The 11,308-nt window shown below is 37.2% G+C and overlaps 6 protein-coding genes across 6 annotated transcripts; 4 read left to right on the top strand and 2 right to left on the bottom strand.

The window, feature by feature from the left end:
- Nucleotides 1–932: 932 nt before the first annotated feature.
- EIN_251790 (hypothetical protein) lies at nt 933–3,125 on the top strand (the record flags this gene model as incomplete). The annotated part of the gene is made up of 2 exons (XM_004261718.1): nt 933–1,337; nt 1,401–3,125. The coding sequence occupies 2 exons, from the start codon at nt 933–935 to the stop codon at nt 3,123–3,125; spliced, it is 2,130 nt and encodes a 709-aa protein (XP_004261766.1).
- A 209-nt stretch (nt 3,126–3,334) lies between these two features.
- Nucleotides 3,335–4,129, top strand: EIN_251800 (hypothetical protein; the record flags this gene model as incomplete). The annotated part of the gene is made up of 1 exon (XM_004261719.1): nt 3,335–4,129. One exon carries the CDS (start codon nt 3,335–3,337, stop codon nt 4,127–4,129), a length of 795 nt encoding a protein of 264 aa, XP_004261767.1.
- A 211-nt stretch (nt 4,130–4,340) lies between these two features.
- Nucleotides 4,341–5,027, top strand: EIN_251810 (hypothetical protein; the record flags this gene model as incomplete). Its single annotated transcript, XM_004261720.1, has 1 exon — nt 4,341–5,027. One exon carries the CDS (start codon nt 4,341–4,343, stop codon nt 5,025–5,027), a length of 687 nt encoding a protein of 228 aa, XP_004261768.1.
- Nucleotides 5,028–5,159: 132 nt separating this feature from the next.
- On the bottom strand, nt 5,160–5,552 carry EIN_251820 (hypothetical protein; the record flags this gene model as incomplete). The annotated part of the gene is made up of 1 exon (XM_004261721.1): nt 5,160–5,552. One exon carries the CDS (start codon nt 5,550–5,552, stop codon nt 5,160–5,162), a length of 393 nt encoding a protein of 130 aa, XP_004261769.1.
- A 91-nt stretch (nt 5,553–5,643) lies between these two features.
- On the bottom strand, nt 5,644–7,827 carry EIN_251830 (hypothetical protein; the record flags this gene model as incomplete). Its single annotated transcript, XM_004261722.1, has 1 exon — nt 5,644–7,827. The coding sequence occupies one exon, from the start codon at nt 7,825–7,827 to the stop codon at nt 5,644–5,646; it is 2,184 nt and encodes a 727-aa protein (XP_004261770.1).
- Nucleotides 7,828–8,012: 185 nt separating this feature from the next.
- Nucleotides 8,013–9,095, top strand: EIN_251840 (hypothetical protein; the record flags this gene model as incomplete). Its single annotated transcript, XM_004261723.1, has 3 exons — nt 8,013–8,534; nt 8,579–8,944; nt 8,997–9,095. The coding sequence occupies 3 exons, from the start codon at nt 8,013–8,015 to the stop codon at nt 9,093–9,095; spliced, it is 987 nt and encodes a 328-aa protein (XP_004261771.1).
- Nucleotides 9,096–11,308: the final 2,213 nt, after the last annotated feature.

Raw genomic sequence — 11,308 nt, forward strand, 5'->3', positions numbered from 1 at the left:
ATTATCTTTGTTTTTATAACTAATTCAGTAAAACAATAGTTTGTTATACCTATAAAAATATACATGATAGTTTTCAAATCTTAGCTAAATTACCTTTGAATCTAAGCTTTTTTAATAATAGATTTAATTTATTGTTTTAGTAACATTCAATACAATACTTTTTTTACGGCAAATTTTATTATCTTTCACCAACTACTCCAAAAATATTCCATTTTGAATACCAACTAACAGAAATATACCACATATCACCTTAACTTTTTGCTACAAACACCCCTTTATTTTAAAATAGATTTTATAAAAAATTAAACGTTATAAGAACTTTACAATAGCAATCTTTATAATAACACAAAGTCCAAATTTCTAATTTTTTATTTTTGTTATTAATTTTTATTATAACAAAAAGTTATTTTAAGAAAATTAGTTATTAAATTAATAAAAACTATTAATAACTAAAATTGTTTTGTTTTGTGTTTCAAGAAAGCGTATTTGTCTAACTCCTTCTTTTTTAAACAACTCCACAGACTCAAGAATATCACTAAATTGGTATAGAATATAAATATAGCAATTTATGTTATTTCTTATTACAATAATAATGAAACAATATTAATATAACATATATATTATATCTTAAATTAATTTTATTATTTTTATTTCCAAAAACTGTCTTTTGGTGATAAACAATCAATATTGCTGTTTTTTACCCAAATTTAGTGTCTGAAATCTTTTTTTAATTATTGTAAAAATGCCACACCAACAAGTCTAAACCAACCAACCAATTATATAAAAGTGTTACCATCTTGTTTTTTTTGTCTGCTATGATATATGTCTTTCGCCAAAGTATACCCTTCCAACACAGTTTCATTTTTATTCCAATGAATAGTTCTAGAGAAAATAAATTGTAAGTTCACCTCTCGGAATTCAAAACAGAGGTCATGCTGAAAGATAGGATTTCGCGTCTGAGTCGGGATGGGGATATGCTCTTCACAAAGGACAAACAAATCTGTGAACAGTTCAAGCGCAATGCTTCAAACCTTTTATCTGATATCAAAACGCTGACTTTCACTATTAAAACGACGATGAATTTGATCCAAAAAATTAACACACAAATTGGTAACCTGTACACGGGAAGTGACTCAATTATTGCCGACGAACTCAAACAATTTCTAGCGTCGACGGAGAGTATGGAAATCACGTCACTTCCATTAATTGAGAAAGAGGTCGACTGTTGTGAGGCGTCACTCAAAGAGTTCACCAAGAAGTCTTCCAAACTATCGAACGACGAATTGAAGGCACTTATAGAGCAAAGATTTGATAATTTAGATCCTTGCATTTTACTTGTTTGTGCTCTATTTTTATTTAGTTTAATAAGTGTTATGTTTAATTAATGCGTGACAATTTAGTATATGAAAACTGTCATCAACTTCGAAGGTGAGAAGGCAAACTCATTTAAGAAAATATTGTACTACGCCGTTCAAGATGGGTTAAGTGTACCAAAAGGGCTCAAACTCTTATCAACATTTCAGTCCATTGCAGACAGCCGAGTGGGGAGTTTGTACTTAGAAAAGTATTTAAAAGAGTCGAACGAAGAACGATTGATCCAATTTTATCGAGCAGTTTTACTCTATCGCAACATCAAAACTGAAAATGTGAGGAGTTGGGTGTGTCGTGAGATCTTTGAGGAATTCATCAGTGTTGGTTCTGTCAAGGAAATTCCACTTCAAGAAAACACACGCAACAAAATTATATTGCGATATGCACAAGGGTTTTCAAATGACATTTTTGATGAAGCGTGTCGAGCCATTTTGGACTTAATGATGAAGAAGAATGTCTTTGAGAATTTCCAAAAGTCGGCGTATTTTAAACCCTTAATTAATCGAATAACACCACTTGGTGAAAACGTGGAGAACGTCGATGTGGTGTGTGGTGTAGAGACTTATGTTCAAGTAGCAAAGATGTTAAGTCCATTTAACTTAGTAGAGTATACGGACATATTTGTGAATAAAGGGTATACTATGCCACAAATTATGCCACTCGTAACAGACAAATTCATACACAAAATTGCGCGAAATAATGTTGACAGAAAACACTTACTTGACTTCTCTAAATTAGCAAAGGAGACTGAAATAGAAGCATCTTCTTTACTCACAAAAGAGGCGATAACTAAAGTCCAAACCATCAGCGACGACTTTGTGAAATTCATTGAAGAAACATTTAATAATTTGCGACAAACCCTCGATTTTCTGAATTACACGAAAACAGTGCCAAAGGACGAATTGTCTGTTGCTCAAATTCAAGAGAAAAGCGAAAACGCGTTTTTAGAGTTAAATGCAAAGCACCATGTTGCGTATCGAATGTTAAAGAAGTGTGGAAATCTTCAAGAACTTGAACCACTTCTTCCTCAGATCGTTGAGGCTTTACTCTGTCTAATGATCGATGAGCATCTTGGGGATTATAATGCATCAAATCATTGGAAAACACAAATCAAAATGCCACAGCGGTCAGTTCTACGAGTCAATCGACTTGTCCAAAAAGGGCAGAAACAGTTGTCTAAAGACGACGAAAATATACAACCGAAGAAACAATTGAATGAGAGAAACGATCAAATTGAAGACGAAGAAGAAGATATTATGGACAAATTGAAGATGATTGGAACATTCAGAAAAGCAACTGAAAAAGATCTTAGACTGTCGTTGCAAAGTCATTTGGATGAGAAAGTCACTCAATCAGAAAAACTCGAGACGAAATTGAGTCAAACTATTCTGACGATTAAATCGACTATATTACCTAAGATCTCGAACATGAAACAGCAGCTGATGAATCTCAATCGGGAAAAAGACTACATTGATATCGAAAAGGATTTGATCCTTCTGAATAAATTTGTCGAATTGGTCGGTGAGAAAATCGCAACACCGAACCTCATTAAAAACAATAAGTTCGACGTCAAGGCAAATGACTCGACTTTGAGGAAAAAAGTGAACGAAGCACTCAACGAACTCGAGTCCGTCCAAATCTCGTCAGACGCCATTTTAGAGGAATTAACTAACTTGCTTGTGCAAGTGCGAACAACTAATACCACTGCAGTGAAGTACCAGAATCTTGTGACGAAGTTAGCTAATGTATTGTGAATTGTTGTAAGTCCACAGAGTCAATATATAATAAAATAAACTCGTTAAGTAATAGCACTTTATAGAGGAATCTAATTTCATTATCATCCACTTTGAACGAGTAATCGGCAGTGAATTTGATTCCGATAAATAATACTATAAATATGGATATAAAAATAGATTAGAATAGTAAAAAAGCGATTGGAATGACAAGGAAACTAGAAATAAAGATGGCAGAGGATGGGCGTATCACACTTGAAGAATTGAAGAATTTGGTGTTGTATCTTCAACAAACAATTATCAAAACACAATCGGAGCTCATTGACACAAAAAGCCAATTGGAGAAGACAACGCGGCGCTGCGACGCACTGGAAGAGGAACTTCACAAAACTCGAAACGTCGTTCATTCACAAATTCCAAAAATAAGTGAACTTGAAAAAGCCGAGTCAGTCACTCCGAATGTCACAGAACACAGCGACGACTTCGGGTTAAGTATATATGAGCTCAACTTTATACGACTGAGTGACGCATTGAAAACGTGGACGGGTCGCGAGGAGATGTTAGTCTTATTTGACTCTGACATCGATGACCAAAGTAATGTCTCTTTTCAAGCATGTGTCTTGAACAAACACTCTCTCTTTATCATCCTTTTTGATAAGAAAGGAAACATCTTTGGTGCGTATTTGCGAAAGTCGGTGTCTAAAGTCTCGAAGAGAATGGAAGACAAAGGACATTTCATCTTTTCTTTGGAATCAAACGGAAGAGTCGACTCTCCTAAGAGATGGATCCCACGAAGTGACAAGCCTTCAACTTGTTTCATGCTCAATCGAACAAACAACACTATCGGAAGACTCTGTGAAATCGGATTTCCAGAAGGTTTTATTTCAGTCTCTAAGACCTCCTTCAGACAAAGTGGATGCGTCGACTTGTCTACTAAATATGAGGGAATCGATAACGACGACTTGAACGCAACAAACAACGAAATTTTCCATTTCGAAAGAATTATGATCGTCCAGATGCTGTAATTAAGTCTTGTTGTGTGCCTTTCTCTGATTCCCATGACATAATAATAGCGGAATAGAGTTGATTGAGACTCTCTGGTGTATCAAAACAAATTCTATACATTATAATAAAATTACTACAAAATTACTCTCCCATAATTGCGCCGAAATAACCTCACAAAGTCAACCCGATTTATTTATATCGCAATGAAAAGACATAAAACTCGAAATAGTTATGCAACCAAAGCCAAAGAAAGAAGACGACGTCCATTTAACAGTGAAGAAACGGGAGTCGCGAGACGAAGAAGCGACATTGGCGGATGGGTATTTATACATCCTTATTCGAGAATTTGGGTATAGTGTGAAGTTAAAACAAACAAAGCACGCAGAGAAAACAATCAAACTGTACTGCGCAGAGGAACTTTTCATTGAAAATGGCATATCGGTGGTGCAAGAGGAAATCCAGAAACAAGGAAGAAAGCTTCAACAACGATTTGGTGCGGAACCAATTAACACTCCAATGAACGCAAAACAAGAGCGGCGATCGCGGGAGGCCGAAGTCTCGAACGGATATCTTCAGATGTTGATCAATGTAGGATATATGCCCGAGTTCAAAGGGACACGGTCTGCACGAAAGACGATTAAAATGTATCGCGTCAAGAAGATCACCACACCCACACAAGTTGTAATAGAGAAAAACATGTTAATGGAATTTGGTAAACGCCTCGACCATGTAGTCAAGGAACAATTTCAAAAAGGTCTTCGAACAATGACAATCACTCCGGAGATGATCGCCCTATGTGAAGACGCGGCAGTTGACATGAAACTTCCAGACATTTTGAATCAACAGCAGCCAAAGAAGAAAAAGGATGCTTTAGAAGATGATACATCGACGGAGGATATCACGCAAACGGACGACTAATAGATGGATCCTGATGACATCTCTGCAGTGTGTTTCTTTGAAGATTTATATTGATTATTTGTTGGTAACTAAGTGGACTATCTAATAACTTAATTTCCATCCGTCAAAAACACTGAGATTTCAAACTTCAGATCAGTCGATTTGCTCTATGATAAGTAGAGAAGAACAAACGCAAAGAAACCCATTATTAATTGGATGAATGAATTGGAGGGATGGGAACCTAATATTGAGTTCAGTGAGGTACTCTTGTAACTCACACATTCTTCGGTAATACTGATTTTTAATACAACACTCCGTCAACCCACATGTGAAACAAGACAATGATTCCTCAAGCATTGTCTTCCATGTGATAGTCTCTGCTTGTTCAAAAAACTTATTCACCCGTTTCATCACCTCTTCGAAGTCATAGGGCTCAATATGACCAGAGAGTGCGGGAGGTCTTTGAACATAAAACTGTGGGGTGAGTCCTTTTGAGTAGTCTCTGTCTACACTTACAATTTGATAGTGCACTGTGGGGTGTGCCATTTTTTCTTAACAATTATCTCTTTTTGAGTTACAGATGATGAAACCAATTTATTGAACTATTTAAAAAGTTATTAAAATTGGTAAAAATCAATTAAAGCGAAAACACTATGATCGTCCCAATATCATCAGACGCAGCAATCAATGGCTTTCCTTCAAACTCAATAACACTCAACGACAACACTTTTGAAGGACAGCAGTTCACAACTTTCCCATTGGAATCCTTTTGGAAGTGTTTGCCTTCACCACTTTGTTCTAAGAAATCGATGGACCCATCCTCATATCCAATCACTATGTTATCATGGAAGTCGCGCATCACACTGACCGCCTTATTTAAAAACACCCAGAACGTCTTGCAACCAGTGTCTTTGTTAATTTTGTAACACTGGCCTGATGGTGTCCCAACATACACAGAGTCTCCTATAGAACACATCCCACTTATCTTCTCAGTAGATACATCAACCGTCTGCATCGTGTGAGTGGACACATTGATAATAGCAACTTTGCCATTCTTGCCACCAACTGCAATATGAGACCCGTCATATATAAGACCTTCAATCTCGTCCTCTTCCTCAAAGGGAAGATACGAGTTCAACACTTTATATGATTCCCCATCTTTCTTCCACAAATAGACAGTCTTCGCTGGTATCACTGTTTTTGTGAATTGGGACGGCTTCAAGTAAAGTCCACCCGTCGCTATAAACTGCTCGTCTTTACTGATTTCTAATTGAACCACTTCACTCTGTTGTTCAAGTAACTTGTTGGTCTCCGGCCATAATGTGTGGTAGTGCAATTCTTCCTCGGGGGGAGCACTCGTATAGATTTTGGGTACAGAGGCAACCACTATGTCTTCAATCGGCATTTCATCACTGTCAGGAACTACAAGCGTTTTTAAGTCGAACTGTGGCTTTGTTGGCGATTGCACCCGAGACTGTCTAGAGCTTCCTGTATGCTCTCTGAGGGGTGTATTAGTCAATGAAAGTGGTTGGTGATTCGCGCCAATAGGGGATTTGTCATAGTACAACATATCTTCTCGTGAGAAGTTTGAGTTTGTGACGTACCTCACGGTATCTATAAAATACTTTGAGGTTTCCAAAACACGAATTGGTTTCTCTTCAACAGAAGAAGTCAATATTCGAAGTGGATGGTCGATCATCACAGCACGTGTTAACGGATACCCATGCACTAATGGACGTGCAACTTCAACCCACCTCTCCACACTTCTCTCTTTCTTTGGTGTCTTCACAAAGACTCTGACAGTGAAATCTTCGGATGATGATATCAAAGCTAAGTTCTCTGGTATTGTAGGAAGTTTATATAACTCGACAGAAGACACTGCTAAGGAGTGACCTGTTGGAAGTACAATCTGTGTTGGTGTCGAGTACTTCGAGTCGAGTTTCCAGCCATGCAAGTGGCACAGGTTTGAAAGTGCAATGAGGATCCTTGTCTTCTCTGAAAATGCAAAACGGATATATCGCTCCTCACCGACACCCCCGAGGCGTAATGTACTCAACCATAAGTCACTCAATTGGAAGATTTGTATTGAACAGTCGATAGAAGATACTATAAACGTGTTATCATTGTGGCATGATATCCCACTAATACGTAAATCACTCACAGGTACAACAGACTCAACTTCAAGAGAGGGATACTTGTGAACAATCACCTTACCCGCATCAGTACCTATAAAGATACGATCGTTCTCAACTGACTGCCTCACTACTGTCACCCACGTCTTGTTACCTGGTATTCTCCTTTCATTCTTTCCAGTCTTGAGTACTAAAGTACCTGAAGCATCAGTTAAAGCGTAGGCGATGGTAGGTAATTGAGTCGTCGAATTTTCTAGTTCAGTTTGTGTATGCTCGTTTCTTAAAAGAACCGCCGTCTCTATCAAAATGTCACTTGAGATGTCGTCAATAACATCACCGTTTTGAATTAACAAAATGCGCATTGGTGTGACAATGAGAAGGTATGAAGAGTAAAACTCCAAATTAATAACGGGCATCTCTCCACACTCCACTATCTTCTTGCGTTGTTCAGTTATATAGTTGTACGTATATACAAGGCCTCTTTCAGTTCCAATTACTATGGTTTGCTCGTCCATCACTTCTATCGACCTTACTGATTGTCTGAAGTCGATGACTTGGACAACCGTGTTAGTGTCGACAGAAACGATACCAACGGCGTGTAAATTCCCATAAAAGTAAAACTTTCCGTCCTTAGAAAACTTGAGATTTGTCTTAATGGATGGTCCTAAAGATATCATTTGTGTTGTCATCAATGAATTTTAGATATTTGGAGTTCAAAGACTCATGAAAGGGTTATTCCGTTTTTTTCATTTTTAATTCTTTCATTGAAAACAAAGAAACTAATGACGAAAAATAATGTGCAAAAAGACGGGAAATGCACCAAATGTATGGAATGGAGTCTTTCAAAAAACGAACTGTAAAGAAGCAAATAAAAATGCCTAGAAGAGCGAATTATTCACAAATTATTTCCTTCCTTTTTCTGTTGATACAAGTCACTTGCTCCACTGAAATTAACACTTTTGCTGATATTAAAGAGGGTCCTCGGACTTTTGCAAATACACTGAATGTGATAGTTAATACAGAAGACGAGTTCAAAGTCGCCTTGGAACACCAAAGTCGACTCGACAGAATAATAGTGAAGGGGTATTCACTCATCACAAATCCAATGAATAATTTGCCATATGTTTCTGGATCACCAGATTTCGAAATTAACTCAACAAAGAAATACGCTCACATCAATTTGGGTGAGATGGTCTTTATCCAAGACTTCTCTTTTGTGTGTGCAGATGCTGTCGTGGCCTTTGTCCAGAAACACAATTTCGACGGAGTCGTCTTTGAAGATTTAGAAAGCGTGTTTTACAGTGCCGGGAGGTCAGTCAGAGACGTCAGACTGTTACTCCGAAGAGTCGGCATTGAACTTCACAAAATCAACAGAACACTGGTAGTCATTCTTCCTGTGTGTTTCTATTAAGTAATAGTAAAACAATTAATAACAAATAGGTCAAATCGCAGTCGATTGGTTCGACTGAAGTGTTCTCACTCTTGAAGTACGTGGACGAGTTCATTGTCTTCAGCACTGGGTTTTCGGAGAAGATCCACATCCAAACATACTTTGACTCCCCACTTGATTTTGTTAAGAATTGTGTCACTGACTTCTCACATGACAACGAGGAGGTTATGAAGAAAATGAATGTCATGATTAATATGGAGAGTTACATGTTTTGTAATGGCAAAAAGACTCTCATCGATCCACACAATTTAACTGATGTGTTGAGTACAGGGGAAATGGCTGAGTGGTTTGATAAAGAAAAGGAGTACTTGGTACACTTGAGTGATGGATGCTTAGTCAGTTATGTCTCTGTCGATGTTTGTCATCTTATAAACTTTTCTATTATAAATAAAAGCATTCATAGAACAGACTCTTAAAGCTAAAATAGAGTATGCTAAACAACACAACTTGGGTGTTACAATACTCAATACCAAAGGAATGAATCCTAATGCATTCTTCCTCTTTTAAACAAATTGAATTGACTCTTTATCTTTATGTTTGTTGAATATAATAAGTAGAGTCTTATTTATTTTTAGATTGGAAGTTGTTTCGTATGAACTTAAAAAAGATAGCCTATGTCGAGTGAAGAAGAGAAACCACAGTCGAAGAGAGGGGCAAAGAAGGTTGATAAGAAGTACACCAAAGAGATTATGAAAGTCTTTCAAACCATTCCCCTCGATTATTACAGTCAAAATAAAAACATTGCGGTGACTATTAACACCATTGAAGATATGGTGTCAGAGCTATTACAGGAGAATGTAGTTGTTCTTGAGCCGTGTTTCACACAAACTGATTGTAAAATATTTGCACGACCAGTTATTCAATATTCCCCAACACAAAACGAGGTTAAAAGAAACAGAAAAAGACTCAATGAAGCGATTGAAAACGTTCCACATGAGTTTGTATTAAGTATTGAAGAGGTGGGATACCAACTAGCTCCTTTCAAGAAAAAACAGCGACAAATTGGACTTCCCAAATCATTCACAGGGTATGAATCAACATACTTAAGTCGGTATTCTAAGTTGTCTGGTTCCTTGATTTGTATGAACGGTAACAAGGAACTCCTCATGCCATTCATTAAGGCTTTGCCAAAGACAAACCCTTCTGCGCTACTTAAGTTATTTCTAACCCCCCAAAAAGGAACTCAAACACATCCAGGAAAGTTGGTAAGGTACTATACTAAGGAGAACTTCATATATTGGATGAAAAGTGTTGTTCTTGTCCACTGCACTGAGCTTCAAAGAGTTCATAAAACAAAGCAAAAAGTTGTTATAGTGATGGATGAATACTTTAAACCTTTTATTGACGAACTTTGCAATGAAGCAGATTGTTCTATATTTACACCATGTTATCTTGATAGAAACACATGCTCAAAGTTAAATATAACGACTCGAGAAATAAACAAGGTTGTGAGTGAAATGATCCCAACAGAAGCTGAGGTGAATGACTGGTATGTCAAGTTCAACACATTTTGGCTTCTTCAACAGTTATCAACGAAAGTCCAGTTTGTGGATGGGCTCAACGAGAAAGTCAAGGCAGTACTAAAGAACGAACAGGACGACTCCGAAGAGGATGGAGAGCGTGATGATAACGACCAGAGTGACGATGACGATATAAAAGAGGAACAAAGTGAAGGAGTGAGTCTCAACCAAAGTTTGAGGAATAGTGACATGGAAACCCTAATTAAAAATGTTGAGGAGGTTGGTGTCATTAAAAGTGACGAAACAACTGAGTCGAACAAGAGGGAAAATGACGAATTTTTCATTCATGTAAACACGCAAGAACAGGTGGACGACGTGTTGAAGGAAACGACATCTTCTGGGCATACAAAGTCGTTAAAAATGGGCAAAAAAGAAGCGCGGAACTTTGAAATTACTAAACTCGAACTCCAAATACAAAATTTGAAGGAAATAACTCAGGAAAATTGGATTTTTATAGATAGCGTGGATCAATGGTTTAAAGAAAATAATTTTATCACAAGAGAATCAACACACTCAAAAGTGTACTGCACTTACTCTTATAAAAATGTAATAGGAAATTACTTGGTAGCAACAGAATCAGAAGCAGAGGGTTACATGTTGTCTGGTAATGGATGTCAAGTGAAGAACACAAAGAAACTGACGACAGGACATATAGAAGAGTGGTTTGATAATGTTCTTGATGATATTGTTACACACCAAACAACAAAAAAATGTATCATCATCACTAAACCATTTCTTGGGATCGCGAAGAAGCACCAACAGACGTTCGATGACAATCGGATTAGTCTTATGGTCATCCCCGATTTTGTTAGAAGCATTTCCCCTCTTAAAATCATTACACAATACACTGTCGATGAACTTATAACAACGGGAAAATACACGAACGGTATAAGTGTATCAGATATGGTATTTGCATTAAACTATTACTCAGAGAAGATTCGAGATGAAAGACTCGAAGAAGCCTTATTTTGGGGGTGGGACTCCTTGACTCAAATGAAAACAATATCAAGAGAAAAGGTCGACGCACTCTCTGACATAATTCCTCACCGTTTTGTGTCGATTTTTCCCGTTACAAAAGATAAGAACGCGGTGTGTTATACCTTCGACATCTCCTGTGTCCATCCATTCTATAAGAGCGCACTTTACCAATTTCTTCAGTCTTACAAATTTCGGTGTTGCACTTCTATAGAAGACCAGAAG

Source organism: Entamoeba invadens (genome assembly GCF_000330505.1).
Source record: "Entamoeba invadens IP1 unplaced genomic scaffold scaff_1105074726103, whole genome shotgun sequence".
NCBI classification, from domain to species: Eukaryota; Evosea; order Mastigamoebida; family Endamoebidae; genus Entamoeba; species Entamoeba invadens.